This window comes from Tamandua tetradactyla, chromosome 1 (genome assembly GCF_023851605.1).
Source record: "Tamandua tetradactyla isolate mTamTet1 chromosome 1, mTamTet1.pri, whole genome shotgun sequence".
NCBI classification, from domain to species: Eukaryota; Metazoa; Chordata; class Mammalia; order Pilosa; family Myrmecophagidae; genus Tamandua; species Tamandua tetradactyla.
The window spans coordinates 209,827,193-209,842,425 of NC_135327.1; the positions used below are offsets into that span (position 1 = coordinate 209,827,193).

A 15,233-nucleotide genomic window follows, 5' to 3' on the forward strand; every position below is an offset into this window, starting at 1 on the left:
AAAACTTGTACCAAAGCCCCAAGAGAAAGGACAGAAGGAGGCTTGGTCACAACTGGGCAGAGGAAAACTGCAGTCTGTAACACAGGAGGGGCACTTCCCCAGTGGGAACATCCTCTGGGGTGGGGACAGGCAAGTGACACTTTTGGAAATTCTCCCATGCATTTTCCTTCCTTGTTCTCTGTCTGGCTTCTTGTGACCCTGTGACTCTTTCTTTCTCTTTTCTTGGATGTTCTCCTTTGCAGTCTCTGGCTCATTTAAATGTTGGCATTCTCCCACTTGCCTTTTCTTTTTTGCTGTCTCTCTCCTTTTCAGTGTAACAATGAATCCCCAAGGAAGGAGGGGGAACCCAACCATCCCGACAAAGCCTGATTCTCTACAAGTGAAGCCACTGATTCTCTGCTGACAAAAGTGATCTTGCCCCGTGTGGGAAGCTGTTGGTGCTCACCCTCCCGCCCCGCCTCCCGCTCTATCTACAGTCAGCGGGAGCCAGGACTCAGCCTCTCCAGCCCCAGCACATCAGAATGAGGGGGAAGGGGCCACAGCGCAGCACTTAGAAGAAATGACAACGCTGACATAAAGGACAGCATGAGCTCCAGATTATGCCTGCAGCTCCTCCAGAATTGCGCCTCCCTCTCCCTCTCTGAGCTTCCCTCTTATAACTGAGCTCTCACACAAAGCTTCCATTCACTCACCCAGCATCCCAGTTTGTCTGCAGCGTGACACCTACACCACTCCCAGGATTCCCTGTCTGCCTGTCTTTCCCCCTCACATATTCAAATTCTACAATCTTTCAAAAACTGTAAGCCCTTTCCTGCTTACCAGCCTCCCCCAATGGCTTCTCTCTACACACATATTTTGTGCATCCCTCTGACGGTCCTAAGTGGTCCTAAGTCACAAACAATTTTTTTTAATTAAGGATGCTCCCTTTCCTTAATAAGCCTATAAAATTAGTGGAGGCAGCATTTACCACACACCCCCTCCCCCCAAAAAATTAGCGGAGGCAAGGAGAGCTCAGTAGGCCAGGATCCCAAGGAATGCTTCATTATTTTAGGAAGGGTGTCTGACCTTTTTTGTAATTATATTTCCAGCTCTATTACTCATTAACTGTGGGCCTGCTGGGCAAAGGGACAGGTCTTTCTGTGTCTGAAACTCCTCACCTGTAACCTGGGGTACAAATAGAGCCTGCCTCAAAGGTTTTGGGCTTTTTCTAAATGAAGGTTGAATGTATTGTTATATGTAAAGGACCTCCAATTAGATCTGATACACAGTAAATGCCCGATAATTATTAGCCATTAATAATACCACCACCATAATCATCATCATCATTTTAAACATAGCGATGAAGTAATAAATTGTAAACTTGGCTTATAGACCTGCTTGATTGACAGCCATATGAACCATATTTGAAGACGCTGAACACAGTATTGGAAACATAAAGACCTAAGTGCATATTTGTTAAACATTTTAACTTAAGTATCACTAGCCATGTTTTAGTGGGAAGAAAGGTAGCATTGGCTGTTGTTTTAGCTCCTGGGTGCTAAGTCAAATACCATGTAAAGGGTTGGCTTAGACAATAAGAATTTATTGGCTCACATCACGGTTTTGAGGCTAGGAGAAGTCCAAAATCAAAGTGTCATGGAAGCATCATCAAGGTGATGCTTTCTGCCAGAAGACTGGGGCATTCGGCTGTCTGCCAGAAATCCTTGGTCCTTGGCTGTTCTTCACATGGCAGCGTACATGGTGGCCTCTCCTTCTCTTCCGGGTTTCACTGGCTTCCAGCTTCTGTCTGCTCCCTGTCATTTTCTCTCTCTCTCTCTGTGGCTTCCCCTATAAAGCCTTCAGTAATAGGATTAATACCCATCTTGATTCACTTGGGCCACACCGTAACTGAAGTAACCTCATGTTCTAGTTTGCTAGCTGCTGGAATGCAATATACCAGAAACAGAATGGCTTTTAAAAAGGGGAATTTAATAAATTGCTGGTTTACAGTTCTAAGGCTGAGAAAATGTTCCAATGAAAACAAGTCTATAGAAATGTCCAATCACAGGTATCCAGGGAAAGATACCTTGGTTCAAGAAGGCCGATGAAGTTCAGGGTTTCTCTCTCAAGTGAGAAGGCACATGGTGAACACAGTCAGGGCTTCTCTCTCAGCTGGAAGGGCACATGGTGAACACAGCGTCATGTGGTAGCTTCCTCTCCTGGCTTCTGGTTTCATGAAGCTCCCTGGGAGGTGTTTTCCTTCTTCATCTCCAAAGGTCACCGGCTCGTGGACTCTCTGCTTTGTGGTGCTGCTCTCTCTGAATCTCTCATTCTCCAAAACGCTTCCTCTTTTACAGGACCCCAATAAACCAATCAAGAGCCACCCAAATGGGTGGAGACATGTTGTCACCTAATCCAGTTTGACAACCACTCTTGACTAAATCACATCATCCAGGGAGATGATCTGATTATAGTTTCAAACATACAGTATTGAATAGGGATTATTCTACCTTTATGAAATGGGATTTTGATTAAGACATCGCTTTTCTAAGGGGCATACTTCCATTCAAACCAGCACACCTCATCAAAAGGTCCTATTTACAAGGCTTCACAGCCACAGGAACGCATTAAGTTTAAGAATATTTTTGTTGGTGTTGTTTTAAGTAGCTATAAGCCACCACAGCTATGTATAAATTTATCATTAAGCATCTACCAAACTTTCAATGCCCTCATTTAGGGAGGATTTTTTTTTCACTTATTATAACAAAGCAATCTAATTACTGTTGATTGTGACCATCAGTGTCTCTTCTAAGGAAACGAAGATCTGAAGAACAATTCAATAACTGTTTGGGGGGAGGCTAACAGGGTTTTTCGCTTCTACTACGCCCGCTCCACCTCTGCGTTCTCGGTGCACTCAAGCAGTGTACCACAAGAGGGCGTCCGTGGTCACAAAACCAAAGAGGCGGTCAGTGACTAGACTGCAGGAGAAGGTGTTGAAAGGAAGGAAGCCGCTTGAATAATTACCGCTTCAAAATTGGGTAAAGTGGTCGCAGATGAGCAGGGAGTATAATTACAAAAAGGCAGATAGAGAAAAGCATTCCCGAGGGTTCCAACTGGCTTGAGATTTAGATTCAGCTTGGTTTTGAGCCTTGCTCCAGAAAACAGACTCATCCCAGGGAGTGCTAAGTAGAAAATAAAAGAACTTCGCATACAAGTTAATGACATCCAGTTACCAGAATCCAAGGAAGTCTTGAGCTTAAATGAAGTCCAGCTTGCCTGGAGTGTTGGAAGCTTTCCGGGCACATACCTGACGCAGGAAAGCAGCAAAGGAAACTCAAGGTTTTGATGATGTTTATTTCTTAGGTGGTGACCCAAGTTTGTAGTAAAAACTGAGGACACGCAATTTTAATCAATATGTTACTATCCTAATATTATCTTATTATTCTGTTTAAAATAGCCATGCACTTTTCCTCTACCTTGCCTTCCTCCACCCTTCTCATACAAAGTGCGAGCAGCACAATGCATCACAGCGCCTAAGAAAGGACAATTAACTTTGGACCAACCAATTCTAAAAATCAGAAGAATTTCCTCTCTTCTCTCCCTAAGTAAGTTATAGATTTATGGTGTTAGAAAGGCTGGATACCCAAGTGATCAGTTTTTATTTAATCCTTTACCCAAGTTAAATACAAAGATCATTGCAACGAGGGAAATTTCACATTAATTTCTAATAATTGATCCCTGGGCTTTGCTGTCAGAAAGTTCTTCTAGGGCTTAACCTCCATCAAGCCTTTTATAATTTTATACTTAAGTGAATTCAAACAGTGAATGTGAGGGCAGACGAATAAAAGAGCCCATAGCAGTAAGTGAACAGAGTCTCTAAATAGAATTCCGGCTGTTGAATTTAATCTCACATGTCCTAACCCATTTCGATACTAGCTACCCCTGTGGTCATTCTCCACCAGATATATTTACAAAGTGAATGAGATTGGACATGACATCTGAGTGAGGGAGCAGGAAAAGCCCCAATTGTCAGTGTCTCCTGGCATGTTTGGTCTCCCAGAGAGACTGTTGAGTAAAGCTGTGGATGGTGTGTCACTGGCATCCTTCTCCCAATGTAGGTCCCACTCCCCATGGCATCAGCATCCTTACACCACCTCTTGCTTTTTAGCTGCAAGTAGGGTTACCAGATTTAGCAAATAAAAACACAGGGCATGCAGTCCAATTTGTATTTCAGATAAACAGTGAATAATTTTTTCAGCATAACCATGTCATTGTTATTTTATCTGACAACCCACTTGCAAGGAGCCTGTGAATCCCAAGCAAACTTTACCATCTTTGTCTGGAAAAGGCTTTTATAACAGAGTAATAGTGACATTATGCCTTACCCTGCCTTTTGCTTGCATTTTAATATAGGGTTTGGTGCAGAAAAAAGCTGTCTCAAAGAACTGAATCTCTGATTGTGTCATAATAATGCAAAGAGTAGCTAACAACATCGTGCACTTAGTGTATGCCAGGCATTGTGGTATAAACACTTAATCCTCCAAACAACCCTTCGCAGATGAGAAAACTGAGGCACAGAGAGGCTAAATAACTTACTGGAGGAAACACCTTTTAGGAAGTCTCTGAAATGTGACCCTGAGAACAACTATGATTTTGAATTTAAGTCATTGTCTCTAGATATAGATCTACATAGATACACATGTACATATATATACAGCAAGCATATGTAGTACATGTGTGTATGGATGTAATGTAGAAATCACCCTGAACTTTGCTCTGGGAGTCAAAGAAGTGGGCCCATCTTGACTCATTGGCTCAACTGATTAAAGCCATTAACAAAAAATGGACACAATAATTTTTCTGCACTGATTCAATTTTGTAATTTTTTTGCACTGATTCAATTTTGTAATTTCTTGGTGTTAGGGCAGAGGACAAATTAAGTGTTCTCCTGAGGTTCTGTCTTTCTACAGTGTCTCTGTCGTAGAGAGTTGAATAGTAAAAGCCATCATGATATCTAATGGGGGAAAAAAATTCTTATTCCACCAGTACACAATTGAAAATGCTCAGTAAGAGTATGATGCCATGCTTATCTGAGGTGGTAAAGACCAAGGCTCTACGTTCCTTCTGATTGGGACTTTACAGGCAAACTTTGCAGTTTTAATATTGGCACTCCAAGATCCACGCCAAATTCAAACACACAGTCCACTGGGGCCTCATCTGTGCAGCTTGGGAAGGAGCTGGGATGCTAAACAATGCTGGCATCTCTTCTGAAGCCTGTGCCCGGTGCCTCATGAGGAGTGAGACCCACCTCTCTGGCTTTATAGCATGGTCTGCATTTGCTGAGTTCCTTATGCAGATGCAAATGTAAGGGATTCCACTCTGACAGTTGAACAATTCCTTCTCCTCAAAAGACCGAACGGCAATGAAACACACTTTCGCAACAAAACAAAGATTTTTTTTTTAAATCTTTCAAAAGGTGTACAGAGAACTATTCCTCCTTCTAAGCTGAATAATTCAGAGAGTGAATTAAGCATGGGGAAATTGGGAGAAAAGGGAAATGTGGCGGTTTGAAGCTATACGTACCCCAGAAAAACATGTTCTTAAACTTAATCCTTAGCTGTGGGTGTGAATCCACGACAAGTAGGACCTTTTGATGAGGTCAGTTCAGTTAAGATTGAGTTAACTCAATCGAGTTGGGTCTTAATCCTATTCCTAGAGTCCTTTATAATCAAAATGAAATTCAGAGAGGGACAGCCACAGAGGGAGAAGCCAGAAACTGACCATCAGTGGAACCCGGAAGAAAAGGGAGAGACCAGTAGACAACACCATGCAGCTATCACGAGACAAGCTAAGGACCAAGCATTGCCAGCAGCAAGCCCCAGAGTGCACGGTCTTCAGGAGAAAGCATCACCTCGATGACACCTTGATTTGAACTTTTGTTAGCCTCAAAACTGTGAGCTAATAAATTCATTATTCATGCCAAACCATTAGATGGTATCTACTTGAGCAGCCCAGGGCTAAAACAGGTGTATAAAAATGAGCTAGTACCCAAAGTATTCTTGAATACAACTCATTCACCTTGAGCCCCAGGGATTCTATGATTATCAGCAAGAAAGTATCGGACCAAGCACTTTCAACTGCTGGTTGGAAGATTGTAGTAAGGATTGTGATGTCCACTGACCTGCGTCACTTGCACAAATTATACTCAAGGAATAGTAACCTTCCAAAAGCTACATTGTGAGTACATCTCTGAGCGACTTTCCCTTTCTCTGCACACACCAAGGTTGTGCTTAACGTTGCCCAAGCTCTTGTTCTGTGGGTCAAAGAAGTGCTTGTGCTTTCTCTAGGCTTTGATACAGTCAACTGACTGAGTACTATGGCTTTGATTCAAGGGACATTGTTTTCTTTCAGTATTGGTTACTTAAGTGTCAATAAACACCTCAAACTTCAGTTGATGTTCATGTGAGCTGGGTCTAAGAAACTCACATTCAGGATTCATTCATTTATTCATTAACTAAGCAAATGTTTATTCAGCAATCCACAGATATAATTCACCTTTCCAACTTCTCGAAACTAGATGGTATGAGAGAAGTGACAAGGGTTAAGCAGGAAATAGGTTGCGTCTGTTTCAAATTCTACCACGTTGGTTAGTCTGGGGAGAGGAAAATTAAAGAAAAGGAATGGCAATGGAACTGGAGACAAATGCATAGCAAGAAATATTGTTGAATGGTGGGCCTAAGCACATGGGGCTGGAGTAGGAGTCAGCAGCAGTTGTTATAATAAGCAGATTCGTTCCAAAGCAAATGAGAATGTTTATGTCCATGGCATGGGCTCCTGTCTTTTATAAATTAATAGCAAACAGACATACTTTTAAAAGAGCCCCAAATTGCTGAATTCCAGCTCTACATAGGCTGAAAGTAAAATATGAATATTACTATATGTTTGTTTCCCACGAAAATAAGTGGATCTCCTTCCCACTTACTTGTGCTTTACCATAGCTCTGGCTTGCTCACGAGTGTCTCTAAGTCAGCAGCACAGACTGACTCCATGTTTACAATCTCCAATTTGTCAAATTAGCACTGGATTTAAGAACATATGTCCCGGACTATTTCTGCTAAGGAGGTACTTTTGATTTCCCTGAAACTTCAGGGCTTTTTTGGGAGAAAGTGGTGATAAGGAACAAGTCTTGATCAGGTAGAGAGAAAGGAGAGGAGCAGGGGAAAGAAGATAGGTGCCAGGTGCTTCCCTATCTTCTGGCAACCCTTGTAAAGCTCAGAGGGAAGTCTCCAGAGACTACCAGTTTACTAATGAGTTTAACCTCTCATCAGGAAATCAAGTTCTATTTTGTTGGAACAACACAGGGCTCTCTTGGGCGAGTTTGATTGACAGAGTTGCTCTTCTAAAGTATGCCAAAGGAACTCATAGTCAAGGGTCTGCTGTGCCAACAGGTGCCTCAGGTATAGGGAGGTCTGGCTCTCATCCCAGCACCTTAAGGAAGCTGGAGGAAGACACATCCGGGAAACTGGTGATAGTGTCAAAACATGTGACCAAGTGAAAATGCAAATGAGTGCCTTTGGTGAGGTGTAAGGACAGCTTCTTTTCAAGAAAATAATAGGAAATCTGGAATCATCCCTTCCTGCTCATATGAACTGCAAAGCACTGAGTGTCAGTCCAGATGTCATTCTGGACTCTCCTTGCGCTGGAACATGGCCAGTTGCTAAATCAGCACTTATTGCTCCCTCATGTGACTAGGATGAGGTGAGGGGGGACCCTCAGAACTGAGGACATCATGTGAGTGGCTGTCCTGTTTCATTGGAGAATAGTATCTGCTGCTACTTCGGGGGCATTGCCAGGGTAACCCAGCACGGACAGGGTTAAGCTATTTCAAAGCCAAGTGAATATGATTTCCACACCTATTCGCTTTTAATTGAAGTCTGTTTAAAATTTGAAGACCCCTCTATTGCTAATTTGTTATGGCAATATTAATTAATGGTTCTGCTTTATAGTCGTTAGGATGCTGCTTTTAGTGAGTAAGATAAATTAGCAGGAGGATGAGATTAGAAAAACAATCTGTAAACTGGTCAGAGACAGCTGGGGGTCACCTTGGTGTTTGGGAAAGGGACAGACATATGTGAGCAAAAAACCTGTTTTTTTTTTTTTTGCAACGAGGCCGTTATTTCATTAATAGGTTCAGTCCTGGTCTGGGGCTAATTCCTGGGATAGACTGCATGAAATGTGCTCACATACAGGAGCTTTGATCCAAATTTACTATAAAATGCTGAAACAAAAAAAAATGTTCATTTCAATTACTTCATACATTCCCATGATTTCTTCACCCTCTGAGAAGTAATTGATTCAAAGAACAGGGAATAGAGTGGGGTATGGATTAAGTGTTTTTGGGCTAGTGAAAAATGGCAAGAACTGAAGCCACAGGCATAATTTTCCTTGAAAGGACCACTGAAGGGCTTGATCAGAGCAACTAACCTTTATTAATAGATTTTAAGAGCCTTTCCTCTCTTACTTTCAGGAGTAAAAATATTTTAATTGCTTTGACCAGTCTTTCTAGACGCTGTTCATGCCGCTGCTTCCATCAAATAAAGCAGACTGATGTGGAAATGCAGAAAACAAAATATAAATAAAGGCTGAAAGAGAAATTCATAAGCATGTGAATCACCTCGTTTGGTTTTAAATGAGGAACGACTTTCCTTTCACTCCCTTTTTCTGAGTTACTATGTACATTGATAACTTTTACTCATTTTTTTTCTCTCTCTCAATACAGTGTACTCTGTTCTCTTCTCTAATCAGTTTTTATGGAAAGGAAAAGTTGAAAGTTGCACCTTTATGGTTTAATTTGATACTTTCAAGAGTTCAGCTTTTTTCGTGGTAGGGGTGGAAAATAAAGACTGAAGAGAGTTGTAGATTTTGTACCTTTATCATTTTTTTTTTACAATGATGCTTTGAAATAATGACAATTTATATTCTGACACGTGGCACAGCCTTGTTTCCAAGTGTCTTTTTAACCTAAAGGAGTTTCAAACCAGGAAGGTTTCAGAATCTTTCTGCAAATAAAGAAAATAAGAATTTGGTGTGACCCTTCCAGTTATTTTCTAGTGTTCATTTGTTGTCATTATCAGTGGATATTTATAGAGTACCCAGCATCCTCATTCCCTCTGTTAGCATTACAGACCCTACACATTTAAGTTTGGGCTATATTTTATAGAATTTGAGAAACTCTTAGTTTCATCATTCTGGCTAAGTGACCTAAAGTCAGAACACATGAAATTAAAGGAACAAACTAGCCTGGATTTGGGAAAAAAGTCCTCAAGTATAGGATATAGTGGAAATCAGATACTAGAAAAATGGACTCCTATGATTTTCATCTTTATTAAGAATACCATGCTTCTGAAATTACTCTTTCATAAATGAGACTATAGGCAAGTCTATACTACCTTACCTTCACCTTGGGAGAACTACTTTAAGTACCAAGTACTTAAATGCTTTCAAGTAAGTTGGTATACTGGGTTATTAGTACGATTATAATGATTACTCATCCAGAAATACTCTCTATGGATCTTCAACCAAAGGATTGTTTGGGCGATTTTACTTACATAAGTAGAGCAAGAATTTAAACTTCTGTTTAAATCCTGACATGGCATTTTCAGACCTGAGGTCTTGAGGGGCCCCATGGCTAGGTCCCAGAAAGCATAGTGTTTCTGAAAACATGGTTCTGTTACATACCTGCATAAGAATCAGTTGGGGAAGTTTGTTAAAAATGCAGATTCCTGATTCTCATCCAAGAATTTATTGAATTTCTTGCAGTCAGGCCCAACAGTTGCATTTTAAACAAGCTTCCCAAATGATTCCTATGAACAGTAACATCTGACTTTTTTTTCAGAAACTGTTATTTAAACGGGAGAGTTACCATTAGGGGTGGTTCTGAAGCTTAATTCATATAAGATCAAGTCTTTAGTGAAAACCATTGAACAGAGACACAGTATCTACACTTGCTCCTTTAGACCTACAACCCACTACGAATATCTTAGGGCCAGACTCTTGATTCATTCCGATGCACATTGAAGACTAACCTGCATGGGGCAGAAGAGCTTGGAGCCTTTGGCAGAGAATATTATGTATTGACATTGACATTCAAATTCCAGAAATTGTGTAGCTCCAACAGCACATGCTACCATATTTCATGAGGCAGACTTGTGCAGGGGCAGCTATTTAAATGCCTCTGGGACATTTGCCCAGTGGCAGTGGCTAACATGCTCTTTTTCTGAGAGAATATGGCAAGAGTGACGAGAGAACCTGGCCAGGGGGCTGGAAGGAAGCCTACCTGGCATTATGGACTGTAAATGCTCACAGAGTGTTCAGACAAGGTAAGGAAGGGGGTTGGGGTGAGCCCCTCTAGGGACTTAAAACCTCCAGAAGCCATCCTGACAAAAGAAACAAAAGGTGTGGATTAGCAGGGAGCATGGTACTAAGCAGAGTTCTGGGGGCAGGGCGTGGGATGGAAATCAGAACCAGGAGAACAAAGCAGCCTTTAAGGTGACTCTTGGAATCTTTTCTTCTCTTTTACGTTTTTCCCCTGAAGCCAGGCCAAATCCAAGAAAGGACTCTGATTCCATAAACCTGGTGACGGCAACTGTCCTGTTTACCGCTGTCTTGGTTGGCCCCACAGCCAGCTGTGGGGAGCCAACTCCATGAAGGGGGGCTAGGGGAGAGGATAATGAGGCTTTGGGAATGGCAGAGGTGCCCGGGGGTGTGATGAACAGCGCCCAGCGCTCTGTATGCTACATGCCCTTCATCATCTAGTCAGGGTGGTTAGTGGACTGTCAGAGAAAAATAATTTAACAGCGGTGGCTGTAACTGATGTGCTGCATTCTGGGGTCAAATGACTATTACAGAGTAGTAGCACCGACTGGTTTCTTCATCGTGAGAGCTCAGGGTTGACAACATAAAAGAAAAAGGCATCGCAGCTGGATTTCACTGACATCCTTCAAATTTCACCCAGGGGTGGGGTGGAGAGGGAGCAGGAGGAGGGAGACAGGCATGGGTGGAGAGAGATGGTCTTTCTTACTAAACAAAAGAGGGCCAGGCTCGATGGCAGGCCTGCCGTGGGGATGCCCGCCTGTCTGCAAAGCATCAAGCTGGACGCATCAGTTTAGGGATGACCATGAGAGCAAGACGAAGATGAGGGGGCAAAACCCACAGGCTGTTGGTGGCAAGAGGACCTCGTGGAGGAAATGGCAAAAGATGCCTACAAAGGTCATGAGCAGCCTCAGAAGCGACTCATCCAGGCACGACACCCAGATTGGGCAGCAGGGGCATAAATTCGTTTCTAGGACGTTGAGTGCAAGTTTAAGTTACAGATAATGGAGAAACAGAGTGGGGAGAACAACAACAACAAATAAATGGAGCGCAAAGGAAGGCGAAAGCCAGGCTCCGGAAGTTCTCTCTAGGAGGTGCTTGGAGATGTAGCTGGAAGGCTGAGAGACCTATGTTGAAGCTTTTACTTGGATCATGTATTTGAGCGTATGTGTGTGTGGGTGGGAGGGTTTGAAAGGCAAAACCAATGGAGTTTATGGTCTAATTCTCTGGAATCCATTCCTTAGAATAATCGTTGGACATTTAAGAAATATTTAAAAATAAGTAAATGAATGGGAAGTACACATACCAGGAGGAGCACATCAAGTGGCTGTAATTCCTTGCCTAATATTGCTTTTCTCCTTCATTAGACCAAACTATATGGGAAGAAAAGCAGGACATTGCCTGCCTTGTCCCTGGTTTCCCCTGTACCTGATGAGTCCAAGAAATATTTATTGAATGGACGACAAAACGAATGCTTGGACTGCAGCTACTCAAAATTAAGGGTCTGCCATTATGCACTTCATTTTTATCACAGTAAAGTGTCCCTTGGTAGTCGCTGAGGTTTTGGTGGTACCTTATATTATTTAACAGATTCATGATCTCCCAAAGCAAAATAATGGATTCTATTCTAGGTGTTGTGAGGTAATAATGATAACGATCATAGTAATAACTTACAATTATTGAGTACTTACTACGAATCCCGCACTGGGCTAAGTGCTTTTTAACTATGTAAAATGTTTCTTCCCTTAATTGATGCCCAAAATGAACAAAGATAATTTTCTGTATCTTATGCATTAGTGATGCCCACAAATAATTTTCAAAATGATAAGAGAAAAGAGTAATTTGCATAAATAAGCAATTACAAGACTTGAAAGTTGAAGTTTGTCTAAAAAAATGGTGACTACAGCTCCTGACTCATAGCTCATGATGAACAATCTCTCTTGAACAACTGAAAGTAAACTGACATACGAAAGCAGAGTTGTAGTTTATAGGAAAAGGCCCAAAAAGGTGTTCATATTGATTGAGAAAAGCAAGGTTCTATGGCCGAGTTCGGTCTTCTGACCTCCTCTGCCTTTCCGTCTAATGCTCCTTCTTCCGACCTCTTGCTAGAACTCTCTCTGAGTCCACCGAGAGCACACTCACCCGACCTGCTACCTAAGGCTACAGCAGAGGGGCCACGACCCCAGCCCAATCAAGAAGATAAAACAATTCATATTCACTTGGTTTTCTCGTCTCCCTGTTCTTAGCTAGAAACTCAATCAAAACCATAATCTCACAAATACCTTTTTACCTCAAAATCCTTTCTTCTGCCTGCCTAGGATTTAGAGACCAAGTTAGCAAAAGGGCCTGGTAAATGAAGCTCAGCCCTTCCTCCAGCATAATAACTCTCTACAGGAGCAGAAGGCTCCCTTCGCCCCAGCCTTCCCTCTCCCTCCATCTGGTGCCGAAGTGTCTTCCTGGTGGCTGGTATCATCATTACGAAAATTACCTGGCTTCATTAATTCTCCCATTACCTCTGGGAAGTTGGAGTGTTGACATGCTCTTTTCTTTCTTTACATTCACATGATTCTCTCTCCAAAAAGCCTGAAAATTGCTCTTAATGATAAGGATATCAAAAGGGGCCTTTTGTGTGCACTAGGCAGAAGCCCAGCTTTTCTGGAAAGAGGTGCTTGGATGCTGCACTGCACTTACAGTAATTGGAGGAGAGGGGTCTGACTGTTCCCCCTTTATAGCAAGAACAATAACAATTCACATTCATCTTAGCATTCTTCCACCTGGGTGGCAGCTACCTGAGATTTCTCACCTGTGGCAAAAGGTTACTTTTACTCCTGCTGGGAATATGGCTGGGCAGCCGAATGTTAAAGAGGGCTTGGAGTGCAGCCTGTGCTGCCTGGCCCTTGGCCAGCTTCTTGCTACGTCCCGAGCCTTCAAAGGTCCTCCCATCCACTCTCACTGCCATCACAAAACTCTTGGTGTGCTGCTTCTCCACTGTCTCAGAGAGGCAGATGTACCTCAGCCCAGAGCGCAGTTCATTGAGCACCACCACTGGGTTCTTTTCCCCCTCAGCCGTGGATAGCATCCTGTGCTTGCTTGGCTTGGCTTGGCCCATTAGGTCCAAAGTGTGGTAGAGCAGCCTCCCTTGTCGATATGCCGTGGAAAGCAACTCAGTGTTAACAGGGCGGCAACCTGAAAGGTCCTCACTGGGTGTGGATGGCTCAAACTCCTTGAACAGAGTGTCTGGGAAGTCAGCCTGGTCTGAGGTGAAGTCTGTAGATGAGCTCACGCTGTTTCCCATGGCAAAATGAGCTTGGCATGCATTAGGGAATTGGACGAATGATTTCAGCGCCAACTCGGCTGCACGCATCTTGGCTTTCTTTTTGGTGGGTCCTGTGCCCTCAAACGTTAGTCCGTTGACTTCCACGGCCACTGCAAAAACAGGAGCATGCACTGGGCCTGTCTGTGAGACCATCTTATACTGCAAACCTGGCTTCAGTTCATGGAGCTGGACCAGGGCATTCTTTGGCGTCATTGACCATGAGAGTTTTTTCCAGATCAGCTGTAGTTTGCAGAAATGGCCACTATTCCCCTCCTCCAGAGGCCTTTTCCTTTTTATACTGGGTGTACTTCCTCTTGACCTGTCACTGGGTGGGAGCGGTTTGGTCTCCAGATTGCCCACGTGACGGTTTTCCTTCACTTCCGCGCTGCTGGTACCTGGTAGTGAAAATAAATTAGTCATGACCCAAGGCAATGGTAGGTTGTTACTAATGACAAATATAATACCACATTGCAAAACTGGAAATTCATAAATACAAAAGCCCTTACATTAGGGATAAGAAAACCTAGGCCTATAAAATGTGCAGTGACAGCCTGTACCAATTCCAAGGAAGCATCTCAGTGGAGAAGCACACGGAAGCAGCATCCTTTATTTCTTGCCTGGTAGAAATTATCCTGCACCCTTGATAAGTGGGGGATTGCCTACCTGCCAGAGGCCAATTAAACGCGAGGCATAAGGCCATCACAAGCCAAGGAATTTACTCTTGAGCAGTTCTGGGAGAGCTGCAATTCTGAGAAGAAAGCCAGATGAGGGGAGGTGGGGAGAGGAGGATTTACCCTGCACGGCAATCTATCTGTCTGTAAGTACTGAACTTTTATGCCACTCTGTGCTGAAGTCAGCTGCCAGCATCCTTCAAACCGTCTACCCTACCCTCCCTCTCTCTCAATGCTGTGCTTGGATTGCTTCCCTTCAAAACACAAACCAAACAAGCATAAGTGACTCCTTTCTATCAGTTTTGAACAATGCTGAAGATGAGAAAAACCTTTCCCGCCTCTGTGAAAAGTCTAAATATATTCCCTGCACAGTGGGGGGAGGGAAGTGAGGCGGCCCTTCTCCTTTGCTGTTTTGGTGAGTCAGTCCTACTCAGATGGCAGGATGGCAGCAGACTCGGCTGCATTCATGATGCCCTTTCAAGCTGTTCATGAGCTGTGAGGGATTCGGACTTCTTTCCTTTGGTGAGGACCGGGTCAAAACCTCTGCCATTGTGTCATCCTCTTTGGCTTTCTAGCCCCAGATGGAGTTTCTCAAGAGCAAACCTCCTTGTGACTACGGGAGGTGACAAAGAATGTTGTCTCTTCCGATAAGTGTGGAGAGAATGGGAAGAGAGGCCAAACAGAATGACTAAGTGTTGAGACCCAGCTGAGAAAGTGCAACGTACCTCAGCGTCTTTTCCTATGTCATGGAATAAATGCAGCCCGTAGACCTAATCCAGCCCCCTGCCTGGTTTTGTGAGTAAAGTGTATTTGGAACACAAGTATGCCTTTGTTTACATACTGCCGATGGCTGCTTTTGTGCTACAATGATAGAGCTGAGTAGACAGAGACCAGCC

At 43.2% G+C, this 15,233-nt stretch overlaps 1 protein-coding gene across 2 annotated transcripts in view; it reads right to left on the reverse strand.

Annotated features, from left to right (window-relative positions):
* The window catches only part of ADARB2 (adenosine deaminase RNA specific B2 (inactive)), a 609,938-nt gene that overhangs the window by 169,958 nt on the left and 424,747 nt on the right, over positions 1-15,233 (reverse strand). For both annotated transcript variants that reach the window (XM_077165443.1, XM_077165452.1), the window contains exon 3: positions 13,154-14,061. In XM_077165443.1, the coding sequence (XP_077021558.1) occupies positions 13,154-14,061 (908 nt within the window). The remainder of the gene's footprint in view (positions 1-13,153; positions 14,062-15,233) is intronic.